At 53.5% G+C, this 15,744-nt stretch overlaps 1 protein-coding gene across 1 annotated transcript in view; it reads left to right on the top strand.

Annotated features, from left to right (window-relative positions):
• Nucleotides 1-990: 990 nt before the first annotated feature.
• Nucleotides 991-15,744, top strand: part of RTN4R (reticulon 4 receptor) — a gene marked incomplete at both ends in the record, with an annotated part of 73,298 nt that continues 58,544 nt past the window's right edge. The window contains 2 exons of the mRNA XM_084297443.1: nt 991-1,228; nt 1,644-1,724. Coding sequence (XP_084153569.1) covers nt 991-1,228; nt 1,644-1,724 — 319 coding nt within the window. The remainder of the gene's footprint in view (nt 1,229-1,643; nt 1,725-15,744) is intronic.

Below are 15,744 nucleotides of genomic sequence, written 5' to 3'. Positions count from 1 at the left end.
GATGACTGTGCACATTGAAGTACCCACAGGTCTTTGGTTGTGATGAGATGAGGCATTGTACAAAGGAGAACCAGCTTCCTGGCTCATTTTGGGGCCATCTCTACGCAGATACTGTAGGGCTATGGGTGCTATGGTCACAACACAAACACTGCATGCAAGCAGCTCTGGAGGTGGTCAAGATAAGGGTGAGAAATCGTAAGAGAGCAGTGAATACTCAATAGCATGTATACCTATATGTACATGCACACATATGTATATACATATCTGGTAGTTTGAAACCTCTCACTAGCAGGGCCAGAGCCACTGTATCGTCATGCTCAAAATGTCTTGCTTTTTCTGGCACCATCCTTCTCTCTTCCTTTGCCCACTGAGCAAATGAGTTCAACTTCATGAGACGTGTCTTTCTGCTACCCTGGACTACTGCAGATGGGAGCTGCCCATGCAGTAAGCGTTTGTATGTTCCAGGACAGGGAAGCTAGGAGGAGGGATGAGGATGGAAAAGCCAGCTTCACCCTGCCTTGTCTACAACCAGTGTAAACATCATGCTTTGTAGGTAAACTGAGGTAAGCTGCTGTCCCGGCTGCACATGGGAGAACGGTCCCACAAACACGGGGGTGGGACGGGATGAGAGGGGAAGAGCTCTCCCTTTCGGATGGGATCTGTGCCCACGGGCTCTGCCTCTACCGGGCCTCTCCGGGGAACGCAGCGGCCCCGCACCAGCAGCAGCAACGCCCGGCCACGGGGCCCTGCAGCGCAGCGGGTGCGGGCGCTGCGGTTTCCGCCGTCTCTTGGAGCCTCCCCAGAGCGGAGCCCGGTTGCAGAAAAAGCCCCCGCCGGGGCTTCCAGCAGCCGGGGCTCCGCCTGCCACGAGCTTTCAGTGCGAGCCGAGCCGAGCCGAGCGGCTGCGGGCGGCTCCCAGCGCCGCTCCGGAGGCTGCCTGCGGGCGGCGAGGGGGGGAAGCTCAGGGAAGGGGGGCAGCGGGCCGGCCCGATGCCGGCATCCTCCCGACCGGCCCTATCCGCGGCCTCCTTTAGGGGGCACCTCTCCTCCAGGAATGAGCCGCCGGCCGCCCTGCCCGGCCCGCGGCCGCGCACCGCGGGCACCCGTGGCGGAGCCGCCGCCGCCGCCGCCGTCGGAGCGGGCCCTGCGCGCTCCGGCTGCCCCCGGCGCGGCCCCTCCCTCCATCCCGTGCCCGTCTCCCCCGTCCTCCCTCTCACTCCTCCAGCCAGTAAATCCGATCTAGGCTGATTCCTCTCACGTCAAACCACATGATCCCATAAAACATTCATCGCCTCTCCAGCCCCGCGCCCCGCTCGCTCGCTCGCTCCCGGGATACAGTGCAGCAGGCTCCGCGCTCCCCGCCGCCGCCGCCGCCGCCGGCTCTGCCTCCGCGGGATCCGCCGCAGCCCCGGCCCCGTGCGTGCGGCGGGCGGGAGGGAGGACGGAGGGAGGAGGCAGGCAGGCAGGCAGGCAGGCAGGGAGGGAGGGAGGGGGAGCCTCGCCTGGATGCTGACTCCAGCTCGGGGGCTGCTCATTCCCCCGATGAGCGAGGGCAGCGGCACAGGGAGAGCCCCCTCCCCGCGCGCCGCCGCTCCGCGCTCGGGCTGAAGTTTTTGCACGAGGATCTGCCCCGCTCTCGCAAGGATTGTACCGGCTGCCGCTCGACTTTGCGCCTCCAGACGTGCCTTCCCCGACCCCTAAGATGAAGAGGGCGATAGCTGAAGGTAGGTGCGTCCCCTCGTATCCCTCCCTCCCCCCACCCTCCCCTTCCCCTCCCGCCGCCGGGGCTCCCCCGTTCCCCGGGGGGGTGGCAGGGCAGTGCAGGGCGAGGCGGGCGCGTCCCCAACTTCGCACCGCACCGGGAACTTCCCTCCTTGCAACTTTCTTCGGCGGAGCGTTCAGGTCCCGCCGCGGGGGAGAGGGGCCGGACCCCGGGGGCCCGGCGACGCTTCTACCCCTAGCAGCGCTGCCCGAGCCCGGCCGGGGAGAGGCGGCGGGGGGAGCGGAGGAGAGACCGGGGCTGGATGGGGGACACGGCTGGCTCCATCCCCGGAGCGGGGCTACAGGCTGAGGTCCCTCCTGCCCCGGACTCCCCCCTCTTCCCCCTCCTCGGCCCGGCCCTGGGGTGGCCAGGCTCCCCCCGAGGTTGGGGTAGGCAAAGTGTTAAGGAGGCCGGGCCGGGGGAAGCGGCGACCTGCGCTCTCAAGGCTGCCTCCCAGAGGGGCACAGCCCGTGCTGGGGGAGGTGGCCGGAACCGCGGCGCCTGCGAGGAGGGCGGGGGCAGCCCGGCTTTCCCTCCGCTCCCCTCCCGGCCGACGAGGAGCGGGGCTCCGCTCCCGAACCTCCAGCGGAGGCTGAGCGCCGGCCCCGGCCTCCTGCGGGTGCCTCCGGCCGGGGAAGTTCGCGGAGGCTCCGGGAGCCCCGGCACCGGCAGCGCGGCGGAGGACGGCGATTACCGGGGCTCGGCAGGGATGCGCTCAGGGCCCCTCCCTCAGGGCCCCCCCGCCCTGCTCCGTCTCAGCTCGGTGCCCACTAGCGAGAGGAGCTCGGGGTGCAGCGGGGGACCCCACGTCGGGGGGGTGGGGGAGAGGCCTGGCAGAACCTCCTCCTCCCGCAGAAAATCGCCCTTTTTCATCTGCTCGGGCAGCCCTGGAGACAGCTTTTCCGTTCCATCTCCTGGTGTGGACGGATGGGGCTGGGGCTCTGCCGGCAGCAGCAGCCGGGGGCTGCGGCTGCTCTTGGGGGTGCCCCGCTGTGCACTCGTGGCTTTGCCCATTCGCAGTCTCTCCGGGCAGAACCCGAAATAAAGACCTATGTCTGGAGGAACACACGCTCTCACTCTGCAGGTTCGGGCCGCTTGGAGAAGCGTGTGCCAGCCAGGTGTGCTTTTGGAAAGCCAGTCCTCCAGGGGTTGCAATTTTTTAACTAGAGCGATCAGCCTCGCATAGGAGCTCCACTGCTGTCCAAGCTGCTGGACAAGGGAGTGTTTGACATGCAGAGCCTCTTGCTGTGTGGAGTCTCTTCCCGTGTGTGCCATCTTCTGCTTGCTTCCTTTTTCCATCACTGACACAAATAGATTTTTTTTTTTTTGAGAGCTTTCTGGCTAATATATTTGTGATGATCAAGGGATATCCCCAAGCGCTGATCCAAATGGCACCCTATCTCTTTCGGATAATTGCAATCATTTTTAGTTCTGAAACTGTCAATTTATTTCTGTTTCGAAAACACCCTGGGGGCAGGCTGCAGTGATGGCTTCTCCTGTGGGCCCTTAGCGGATACTGGTATTTCAGCATCCATTTGCTGTGCGCTGTGCCATAGGTGTATGGGTTACCCGTTAGATTTGCACGCAGTGGTTTTGTGAGTGTACACGAAGTACCAAGCTGGGGGTGTGGGCTGATTGCCTGCCGTGATGCTGTAGGGAGGTTGTCAGCCATGCAGAGTGGTACCCAGGTGATGGGTGTGGTACGGGTGCCCAGGACAGCCTCCTGCCTCACACCGTTTGTGATCCTGCTGCAGCACAGCCCTTCCTCTGCGCTGTGACTTTCCCTGTGCTTCCGGCTGCTACCAGCATAATGTGAAAAAAACACTGAAGATAATGAAATACAGAAACTGTGTTACAATGGTTTTATTTATAGAACAAGGCTTTGAGGGTTTGGGTTTGAGTTTGAGTTTTTTTTTTTCCTCTGTTGTTTTTGAGTTGCTTGGGTTGCCTGGATTTCTGAGTTGTGACTGTAAAGTCCTTGTGAACCTTGGAAGATTATGTTTAGGTGAATGACCACTATGGCATCTGGACTACATTTCCCACCGTGGGCTGCCTGGATGCTTCAAGTGCACTGTAAGCCAGAAATAGCCACCAGGGGCAGTTAGAGGCAGAGCTTTCACCTGGTGTTCTCAGCACTTACTGCTTTATTAACACAATTTATTTATATTGAAAGAGGTTTTTCCATGCTTATTCTTTATACAATTTCTTATAAAAATAAAAGCCTATAATATGAGAACCTACACCCAACTCAGAGAATATCTATTCACTGATGTGAGAACAGCTTTCTTTTTATTGAGAGAAGACACCATTCATCAGGGTATTATTTCATGTTTCCTTTCTGTACAATATTCATTCATATCAAGGATACTCATTATTTTGGGAGCTTTGTCCCCTCATTCCCCACTGGACAGAACAATACCTTAGTCCTATATTCTGTGGGACCATCCAAGGATATGTTTGGAGAGGCTTTTTAAAGAGAAGTATCGAGGCAAAAAGGCTGAGGTGCCATTGTGTTGCTCCATGCGGTAGGGTTGTATCAGTGCAGATGTGGTTGTGTCCCTGCTGTTTTTGTGATGTCTAAGATATTTTTTTTGTGACCTCTAAGAGCACCAGAGAAAGATGATCCAGAAAATAAGTAAATTAGGCTGCCATCTCCACTGCTGTGACTTGTGGGCAGCAGGTGCCCAAGCTGCTGACCACCAGCATAGGGAATAGGGCAGTTCTGTCCTTACAAGCCACGTCCTTCATTAATGACCTGCTTCCTGTGCTCAGATTCTTTGAGCATAACCAGAGCGAAATCCTACTGGGAACCTGTGCAGGAGACTGTTTATAAAGTGCAAAGGTGACAGCAGTGGGAAGGAGCATGGGGAAGAAGGGAGCAATTTGCTGCACCACCGAGGTGCCTCCCTCTGTTTTGGTCTGCTACCTGCCCTGCTCAGAAGCAGGTGCTCAGAAGGGGCAGTGGGAATGGTTGTGTGTCCAGATGCTCAGCCTGGTGGCTCACCATTGAGCTGGAAGCTGGTTGGAGGTCTGTGTGGGTCCACAATTCACATCCCCACAAACGTCTCCCATAACACTTCAGTGCACTAGCGATGATGGTCTCATTCCTCTGTAAGCATCTACTGACACCAATGATAATTTCAGCCATTTAGCCTTTGAAAACAATAAGCAAAATCTGCGAATCCAGCAGCACCTCTGTGAATTTTCCGCCTTTTCTGGCTCAGAAGCAGCACAGGAAAATAAAATAGGGGCAGGGAAGGGGAAGGATGTTCCAAAGCCCGGCTCTCAGGCTCGCTGCCACACACCCTGCAGGCATGGTAATACTGCTGTGGGAGCCCTGAACAGCACAGCGTCCTCCTCCCCTTTCCACCCTGAGCCTTGAAGGAGAGGAGGAGGGAAAGGGAAAATCAGTTGAGCCAGAGCCTGAGCACAAAGCAGGACAAGGAAGATTGCAAAGAGCTGAGCTCTAATCTCCATGCTGAGCCTTCCTGTGGCTGCTGTGCCCATTGCTTGTGTACCTCAGCCCTGCCGTGCCGTATGGTGCATCCTGGAGGAGAGGCTGAAGCTGCAGCCCGAGTGCAGGATTCACCCTGCACAACCAGCCGGAGGCGGAACTGAAGGGAGAAGAAAGGAGATGCTCTAATTAGGTGTGCGTTCTCTTCCCCTTGGATTTGCAATGCTTTCTGCTGCTGTCACCTTCATTAAGACATATCTCTGAGTGCCAAGTGCTTCTTTTGATGTTTGTAAAGGGGTTTATTTATCCAAGAGACATGTGTACAGTGGAGCAGGAGTATCCTGTGCCACTGCAAAGAGGAGCCGTAAGAGGCAGCATCACAGTATGGTGCCTGCAAGGGCTGGGAATTGCACTAGGGCTTCTCCTTCCTGTCCACATGAAAGCTCCGTGCTGTGTCCTGGAGCCACTTGGATCTGTCTGGGATTTGTGAGTAACTGGGCTTCAGGGCAAACACGTTACAGACACACACAAGTGTGGGAGGGAGGAGGGAGCTTGTGATGTGCAGAGCCCGGCCTCTCCTTCCCTTTCATGCTTATGGTTGCAACTCCTGGAGGTTTCCAGAGACTGAAGGAAAAGAGAGGCAATTGTGCTGAAAAGTCACAGTCAGCAAAAAGAAGCAAAGGGTGGATCCTCCCATGTTTGCATAGAGATGCCCAGCCAACTCATACTGACTTTGCTAAAATGTGCAAACTCACCTCAGCTTGCGCTGGTGTCTTCTTATGGTGACAGGGACATGCAGCAGCATGAGTTTTGTGTGGCTGATTATCCATGATGGTGGTGTACAGGGATGATACATGGACTCAGAGCAGGGTGGCATCAAAGTGACAGATATTTCATTTGGTGTGTGCACAGCATGCATAGAAACGTCCCACCCGGGTTTAAGGCACAAAGCGTTGTCATGTGGTGTGCATGGGTTTTGTCCCTATTCACTTTGCCTTTAGAAAGCTCCTGGAAATCCGGGCTTCTGGCGTCTGCTTTTGACTTCCCTGTATCCTTGAGCAGGTCAGCCAGATTTTCTGTAATTTAGTTTCTGTTTTTCCAGCTCTAACACTGGGAGAGTGATGCTGAGTTATCTCCCAGTGGACCCAGAATGTGCGTAAAGGTCAGCCCAGAGCTAAAACGTGCAGGTCTGTGCTGTTGCCAGTCGCTTCTTCAGCAGTGACACAGTGGCAGGCAACAAGACTGATGATGTTCTCCTTAGGGGTGTTGCTGCATCAACAGCAGGTTTGTCTCTCTGGTCTGGGCTGCCTTCCCCACAACCTTTGCATTGCAGCTTGGAGCTGAACAATAGCGCCAGCAGATTTTATGGTATTTACTCTCTCTCTTAGGTCTCTGCTCCTGGAATCAAGGGATTAGAAAAGTACTTCAGTTTTATTTTGCAGCCTTCCTGCTTGTCAAGAAAAGCCAAATCATTACACAAGCATGTGCAAAACACTCAGAATTTTGAAAGCAAGAAAATACTTGCATACTGTGATTTTTAGTATAGTTTCTTGGGAGCTCAACAGTATGGGGCTGACATCAGCCTGAAAACTGGCAAGCAGCAGGCTGCAGCCTTTCCCCCCAGCAGTGATAGGGTCTTTTCTACATGGGTCAGGCAGGGTGGGGGTTACAGGAGATATGCTTTCAAAAAATTTGTAGAACACTTTGAAAGAGGTGTCTGAAGGTCTCTAATTAGCCTGCTCCTACAACAGCTAATGTCAAAGCTTGATCAGGTTGCTCAAGGGCTTGTCCTGTCAACTTCTGAGTACCACCAAGGATGGAGTTGTCCTCTTCTCACCCATAGCTCAGACTTGTTCAACTTCTGGGCTAAGGCTGCTCAAACCCTTCTCCACCCGGCCTGCATCAGGACTATGTCCCATGTCCCTTTGGCATGGTCAAGGTATTTCTTTGACTGTCACTGGATACAGCAGTGGTGGAGCTGTCAGAGCAGGAGTGATGGTGCATGTAGTGCTTGGGACCATGCTTGATGGGAGTGAGTGATTGTCCTTGTGGTGTCAGGAGAAGGCATGGAGCTTGATCACAGAATAACAGAATGGCTCAGGTTAGAAGGAACCACAAAGATCACCCAGTTCCAACCCCTTGCCATAGGCAGGGATGCCACCCACTAGATCAGGTTACCCAGGGCCTCATCTAACCTGGTCTTGAACACCTGCAGGGATGGAGCACCCACAATCTTTCTGGGCAACCTGTTCCAGTGCCTCACCACCCTCTGAGGGAAGAACTTCCTCCTAAACTCTAATCTAAATCTTCCTGTTTTGAGTTTAAAACCATTACCCTTGTCCTGTTGTTATCTGATTGAGCAAAGAGTTGCTCTCCATCTTTTTTATAAGTCCTCTAAATTGATACTAAGAAGGAGCTGAGAGTGGGGTCGCAGTCTGGGCAAGACAGAAGGCATTTCCTTACATTTTGGTCTCGGATGTGTCCACTTTTCTGGCTGCATTTTGGAGGTGGAGCACTTGGAGGTATTTTTTATGAACTAGTTACAGCTCTCCCAGCATGGTCTCCCACACCGATGTTAGTTAAAGCAATTTCTCAGATTTCATTTGCTAAAAGCCTCAAAAATGCAACAATACCCTCTGTTACTCCATCCGGTTTTATGCAGTAGAGAACAAAAGAAAAAAAAATAGTGCAATTTCCCATTTTCTGGAGCTGGCAGTGCCTCCCTCTCAGACTGGGCAGCACTCAAGTACTCCAGGCTGCTGCACTGTTTTCTAGTATAAAGCAAAAATAGTATTTTCTCACCTCGTGTAGGCACACGTTGTTGATCTTGTCTAGCAATGGGGACTAGGCAGCACCATGTCTGCTGCCAGTCCTCCCTATAGACCTCAAACCCAGTGTTTGCTGGAAACCTTTCCTGGATGTTGTGCAGTGGCAGTAACCTCTCTGAGGACAAACCTCACATTCCTGGAGGTGCAGGTGGGAAGGGCTCTCTGGTGCTTGTAGCACAGCCTCCCCGTCTGAGCACGGCTGTTGCCAGTGGCAGCTTCAGTCAGCGGGGTCTTTCCCTACCTGAGTCTTTGAAATCTCCAACGACAGAGGCTTTCTGGCCTTTCCCAGTGCAGGAGTGGATTAAGAAGCTTTTCCTGATGTCCAAACTGAATCTCCCAAACTGCAGTTCTTGGCCACGGCTCCTTGCTGTGTCACCTGGCCTCACAAGGGAGTGTTCAGCTCCAACATTACTGCTTCCTCAGTAGTTGTAGGCCACTATATGATTATCCCTTCACATCCTCTTTGCCTGACTCAGCCACCTTGACTCCCTCTACCTGACCTTGCAGGATGTGTGCTATAGGCTCCTGACCACCTAAGTAAGCCTCCACTAGATCACTTTGGTTTCTCCATGTCTGTTTTGGGCTCAGCAGCCCACAGCTGGACACAGGGTTCAAGCTGCAGCTCCCCAGTCCTGAACAGAGTGGGACAATAACTGCCCTCACTCTGCTGTCCACACACCCATTGACACAGCCCGGGATGTAGTTGCTGTATTCACAGTTAGAACCACCATTTGCTCATATTCATCTTGGGAAGCACCACAGCCCCCAGGCCTCCCCTCTGCTGGTTGGTTCCCCTTGTTTCTGCCCAAATTCCAGCATAGATAGCTAAGAAACCAACCCTTGACATGGCATCCCTTCTTCCTTCCCCCCCCCACCATCCTTAGATGGTCAAAGTCCTTTTGCTAAATGATCCTTGTTTTGCTGTTTGCTTCCTTGCAGAAAAGCTTACTTGCACTGCATGTTTCTGTACGTTATCTACAGAGGTCTCCACGAAAGTCTGGAGTATCTTTATTGTTAGCTATGTTTTGATACCCATCTACAGCTATCATTCCACATGGAGATAAAAAAAAAGAGAAAGCAAACACATCACACCAGTGTAGTGAGGTTCACCGCCTGCATGGAAGTTTCCAGCCAGTCACAGCTTTGCTCCATCTCGGGAGAATTCAACCTTCCCTCGGATGGCTCTTTGAATCTTGATGCCTTTTTAACAATTGTGGTTTCTTTCATCTCTTTGTGTTACACCTTCCTTTGGAAACTAAGGAATGTTTGCATTCAAATTTGATGCTGTCTTTCCTTTCCTGAGTGCACAGGATAATTATAGTGCCTAGCATGGATGTGTACTAACTGATCAGTTATTAGTAATAATTATAATTTACATGATGGTCTAGGAAGACAGGGCACTAATACAGTAGAAGTGATGCTCTGAGATAGCAGCTCAGAATTGCTTACTGATTTGTCAGATCCTCTCCCGTGTGCTGCTCATTGGGGAAACTAGTTAACTTTTTTGTTGTTGTTGTTAAGAACAAATCTTTTGCAGGAACCATCTGGCTGCTAAATTCTTCTCCTGAAGCTGTGCAGTTTGCTGGGAGTTCATTTGCGTCTTTAGCTACTAAAGAGAAAGTAAAAGTGACTGATTAGTCTAAGACTGGGACCATTCACATCAAAGTGACAGATTTTGTGAGCTGGATTTGGGAAAGTGCTTAAAAATGGTGTGTTTTCATTAAATTTTGAAGACTGTGGGCAGAACTGTGCTCTCGGCACTCCAGCACAGCTCTCGACTCTGCACCCTGCGTCGTTATGTCAGAGTGAATTGTGTGGCTGTTAAAATTTGTGTGTGCTTGTTTGATGACTTTAAATATTGATTTTAATTGTGCGTCTTTCTTAAGGCCGTGAGTGATGATCAGAGCCACGTACAATACACCACGCGCATAACACAGCAACGTGCGCAGTAAAGATGCGAACCCAGCCTGACTCTCAAATAGATGGGAGGAGGGAGAGGAAAGGAAAAATCTTTGGAGGCCCAAGATCCAGTTTTCTTTGCTTCCAGGCACCACAGGGGGCTTTGTCAGAGACATGCCATCGGCTGCCACGCAAGCCAGGATTTCAGAAGCCTTTTGCAAGTGCTGGTGTCAGGCTATGAAGGCTCCTCTGTCAGAAGGTGTCTTTTGAAATCATAATAACAAATGCATAGTTTGTTAACATTGTCTGCAGAGCAAAATGATCGCTTGAAAGCCAGCAGCACATCTCCATGGCAGCATCCTGCTTTTAGGGGTGATGGAAGAAGCAGTGATGGGGAGCAAAGCCCCCTCCCTGGCACAGATTCCTTCCCAAGTGTGCGTGTCCGGCACGGGGCTGGCCATGATTGATGCTTGACGGTTCCCATGCTTGTACAAACATGGTTAGCATTGGCTTTACACTAGAGGGCTGTCTGTCCCTTTCCCTTCAGAGGAAAGGCATTAGTCTGTGCGCTGTGAATGCTCTTGTTGTTCACAGTCTCCAAACAATTTGACAGCGGCCTGTTTTGTCAGGAGGGTAATGTGAAGCGGGCTTTTACTTACTGTTCCCCGCCTCCCTTTGTGCTGCATAAGAACATCCAAGTCCTGGTCTGGAGCGTGCTGTGGAGCTGTTTGTCTGGAGTGACATGAAACCTCTCTGGTTATATTGCAAGGCACTCTCGCCTCCTCCACCGAGCGAGTGCAGCCACAGGTCAGCAGCCTCGCTGCAGAACCAGCAGGCTTCAAACAGGTGGGGACTTTCCCCTTTGTTCTTTCAGGCCATTTCTGCTCTCAGCAGTGAGGTCTCCAAATGTTAGCACAGGGGCTCACTCTGCTCTTCCAGTCATATCCTACGGCTGCCTTGTGCTTGTGAGGGGATGAAGCCCTGGACGTCACCAGATGCACTCTGCAAGTTGTGGGGTGCACCAGGTTTGAGATGCTTTGGAAATGGCTGTCCTGGGGGCTGGCAAGGGTCTTCAGGGCCCCTCAGTCTGAGAGACGTTTGGCAGCCTTCTTTCCATAACCTCAGGTGGGACAGCTTCCTCTGACTGCTGGCAGTGGGGCTGGGACCTCTGTGGAACCACTAGACCTTGGCCACTACCAAGGACAATTGCTTTGGGTCCGTGCAGGCACTCGTATCACTAATTTGTTTAATTCTGTTCCCAGTCACTTTCATCCAACCTGGCTTTAATTTGGGCGAAGGTGAAACCACATGAGGTTTGGAATAGCTTAACAGATCCGGTTTGAATTCAGGACTTTTCCACAGAGTGGTGTGACACAAACACAAGCCCCTCAGTGCCTTCCAAGCGCATTGTACCAACTGCCTTTGACACCTTTGTTTCTGTTCCTGCATGCCTCTGCAGGTAACGTTTGGCTCGCTCAGGGCAAACGTGGTGTTAATTGAGAGCAGCCAAATCCCTCGGCCCTGGCTAACGAGGGTCTGCTTCAGCGAGCAGGGCTGGAGCTGGGGCCCTGGGTGGGCTGGGAGCCAGTGGGGGGAGGCGCTGGGCTGCGGGCTGGGGCTGCACCATGCGTGCACCAAGGTGCAGGCATCGCTTCTCCACCAGCAGCTGATTTATCAAGTCCAGGGACTCCTGTCGCTCCCTCCCTTCCTCCCTCCCCCGTTTCTCAATTTGCAGTTAATACATCCTGAAGGGAGGGGAGAATTAATAATGGTAATTACAGCAGCTCACGGTCCTGAGTGCTGGCGATGGATGGTGGCAGAGCGCTGTGCCATGGGGGAGCTGGGTGCTGCCTGCTGGGACCTGCTCTCCACCACCACCACCCCACGGCAGGGGGCTGCCAGAAGGTGGATTGGGAGCAGGCTGAGCTTTGCCATCACCTCAGCCTGGGACAAGGCTGCTCCTGGGCTGGGCATGCAGGATTTTGACACCCGTTGGCTGTCTGTGTGTCAGCTGCTGCAGGCAGGCATTGCTTTGCTGTCTCTGCTCCTGGCCTAGTTGCCTGCTGCAGGAGGGAATCGCCTGACTTCTGATGTTGCACTTCTGCCTTGCCTCTTGGCTTTGGCTTTGCTCCTTTGGCTAACACCGCCCTGCAGACCTGGCCCTGGGGCACATAAAGGTCTGCAAAGTAGCCCGTTTTGCTGTGGGGAAGGCAGCCTGCCCGTGGTGTGGGATGTTCCCTGCCCAAGCACCCAGAGCTCTGGCAAAGCACTGGGGCCACACCACTCTTCCCCACCCATGGAGACCGGCAGCTGCGGAATCCCTTGCTTGGCTAGTTCAATTTAAATGAATTTTAGGGCCACTGGGTGAAACAGCGTTAGCAGAGAGCAAAGGGATTCTGTCAGTCAAACCTGTCGGGGTGGTGTCAGTCTCACAGGCTTTGAGGTGTCATTTTCAAGCCTCAGTTTCTGACATTGTGCAATGAAGTGAGCCTTAATGCCTGGCCAAAGCCCTGTGGCTTGCACCTAACACTGGAAGGGGTAATATCTTTGGGTGCAGTGTTACCCACAGGATGAACCATCTCTTCTGGTCATTATAACGCTAACCTTTCCTCATGTGGCATGCTGTTCGTTGCCTAGAGCTCACTGTGCTCTGACTGAAATGCTGTGCCTGGAAATTAGGCAGTGGCTATTTAAACGGCAGCCCCAGGTCAGCAGTCACTATTCTGACTTTACTGAGGCTGCATCCTCTCCGGTGTGCAAACAGGAAGAGGCTGGGGTTGGGGGTGCTGCTGGGGCTCTGCTTTCCTCCTCGACAAGCGGCTCTGGGTCTGAATAACGGACCCTTGTTCTCCTAGGTTGGAAGAAAGCACCAAGGGAGCAGCTCAGCCAAAGAGAGACATTTATATGAGTGGCAGAATAAATGAATCTGAGCTGCCTCCTGGGAATCAGCCCAGAAGAGACTGACTTTACTTGGCCATGGCTTTCCAGTGTGAAATGCTTTTCTTTCTCTGTATTTATTTTTGGCTTTCCTAGTGTTTTGCTAGGCTTACAATTAATCCTAAGCTTCTGGGTGGCCAGCTGGGCTGCAGGGAACACAGTCTTCCTCAAAGCAGTTCACTTGGTCATTTCCTGAGGACTTTGGATAAATTTTCCTGAGGACCTCCCATAAATACGGGGAGTCCAGGAGTTCCTGACCCATGCCCACCTTGGACTGATGGAGAAGAGGAACCTGTACCTCCAGCCTTTGTGGGAAGGGGGTGAACAAGTTGCTTGGCACACTCATATCACATGCATGGGGGATTTTCTCTTTCTGGGAGGAGGTGAGAGCAGGGCTGGGCTGCAGGAAGGCAGGATGTGCTGCTGTCACAGCATGTGTGAGTTGGTGGCAAGTCGGTGTGTTTGCATGGGTATTAGGGCTGGGCTCACCTCTCTCACCCAGGTGCACCTGGCATGTTTTTATTGTCGTGAGCATCCCGCAGAGCATATATTGCCAGCTCCAGCCTGGCCACCGATGTGAAATGTTGGCTGTGGGGTCGTGTGGTGGGCTGCAGGGCTGGCAAACCCTGGGAGGAGCTGGGGCTCCCCAGCGCTCCCTGTGCTGCTGCTCTCTGTCTTTGGTGCTGTAGGGGCATCCCAATCCCCTGATGTATTTGGTGCCTGCCTTCTGCACGTGTTCTCCAGCAAACACAGAGCAGGTGCCCACTAAGGCAGCTCTCTGCATGTTGTGGGCTCATTTCCCTGTGCAGACCTTCTTCCCTCCTCTTGCTGCAGCTGAGATGGACATGTCTGTGCTATGTCAGCTTTGGTTTCTGAGCCTTTTTATCTTGTTCCTGTATTCCTAAAATGAAGGCTTTGCTGCTGTTCATCTGAGTATGACACCCTCGCCACAGACCTTTGTGCCCCGATTCCTGCTTTTAAAGCCCTAGGTTCAATGAAGGGAAAGCACTGATGCCAAAACTCCTAAAACAAAATATAGTGGTGAGGGTGTTGTTTTTTTCTGCTCGTTGTGCTGGTGGGAGACAGGCGTAGATGCGCTTGGGCACCTGCTGCTGTCTGCTGCAATGCAGGCAAGGCACAGGCCAGTGAGCAGAGTGAGGGGCCGGGGTGCAAGGTCCAGCTCTGCTGGCGACCTGCTGTCAGACGGATCATTTAGCCCATGACATGCAGAGGCCATGGGCCAGTGGCCCCCCGCTGCCTCGGTGTGTGGCAGCAGCACAAGCCCCTCCTGATACACCCGCATCGGCATGTTGCTGTCCTCCTATCTGGAGAGGAGGGGGACAGTAGTCACCTCTGCTTGTCCCCACATCCCCAGGGTTCAGAAGAGACCAGGTGCATGGTGAATGTCCCCAGGGGAGGAGATAAGACATTCTGACAGTCCTGTTGCCCTGAGCTTGGGGAACGCAGTGCTGGACTGCTAAAGAAGACATATGAGCTCTCCCTGTGTGCCAGGCTGGAGCAGCTCAGGCATTTACTGCTCTCTGTAAAACTGAGAATCCTGTGAATTAAAGGAAGGAGCCTGACACTTGGCACCAGCAGAGGTGGGAAGTGATAATTGGAGACGATGAAGGCACAGGAATCTCTCAACATGATGGAAGCTAAATGACACGGTAAGGAAAATTGCGCCTTGTTGTGAGTGTCAAAACTGACACGGAGGCAAAGGAGATGAGCAGTGTTTGCAAGTGCACCCCGACAGCTCCTGTGAGAGGGCCTTGGCCAAGCTTTGGCTCAGCCTGCCTGAGCAGTTCGCGTGATCCACAGCTCCCTCTGCTGCATTCCCCCGCACCTCTCATGCTTGGGAAGGGAGAGGTGATGGGCAAGATGGGGTGTTTGTGCCAAGTGCAGCCTTGTGCTGCCTTGCAGTGGCCCTCCAGGCCCTTCTGGATCGTGAGGCTGGATGCATACATGTAGTTGTAAGACCAAGATGTCCATTAGAGAGTGTGTGTGTGTCTGGATGCATATGCACATGCATACTGAGCTGTGTGAACAGAACGCATGTGTTTGGAGGAGTGAGCAGGTCCTGGAAAGTGATGCAGGGAAGGCTGCCTTCATTTCTGTCATGGGACAGGGGTGAAAATATTCCTGGGATGAGGCCACCGTTCATCACATGCGGGGGAAGGGTCTGCAGCTTGCTTGGCACCCCAAAGAGACAGAAAAATCAGAGATGCAGAACAGAAATAGTTAAACAAATGGCTGTGCTGAATACAGGCTGATGACAGGCTCTGTTGGGCGCCTGGTCTGCACTGCTGCCTGCTGCAGGGGCAGGGTGTGTGTTGGGGCAAGCTGGAAAAGCCCTGCCTGACCTGGTGGTTTGGACCTGGTGGTTTTGGAGGCTCCTGTACACAGGTGATAGCACAGTGACAAGCGGCATGGGGCCGGTAGCTCGGCTGTTCTCTGTAGTGCAACAGCCAGATGGCAACACGCTGAGAAGCGTAGGAGGAGAGTGTTTCACTAGCAAGAGAGTCCTATGGAGCTGCCTCCCTCGAGGTCCTGCTGAAAGGCCACTGAAGGTCCCAGCAGGGGCCAAGTATTTATATTTTCAAGAAAACATCCAGCAATGCCAGCCTGCAGGCTCTCCTGCTGCTGGCCAAGGTGGCGGAGAGCTGAGGCTGTGAGACAGCCCTGCTGCCTGCTTCCTGCAAGGAGGGGACATCACCAGAGCCAGCCGGGTGGCTCCTTCAGGAAACAAGCAGTGGGTGCCACCAGCCTCAGCACTGTCCATCTTTCTCCTCAGCCCAGAGCTGTGGGTGCAGGTGCATCCTTGAGACCTTCTCCCTCTTCAGCATCTCCACTTTGGTTTCTTG

This window comes from Netta rufina, assembly GCF_964035555.1.
Source record: "Netta rufina genome assembly, chromosome: 17".
Classification (NCBI taxonomy): domain Eukaryota; kingdom Metazoa; phylum Chordata; class Aves; order Anseriformes; family Anatidae; genus Netta; species Netta rufina.
Note: the sequence above shows the minus strand (reverse complement) of the source record. Positions and strands in the feature narration are given on the sequence as shown.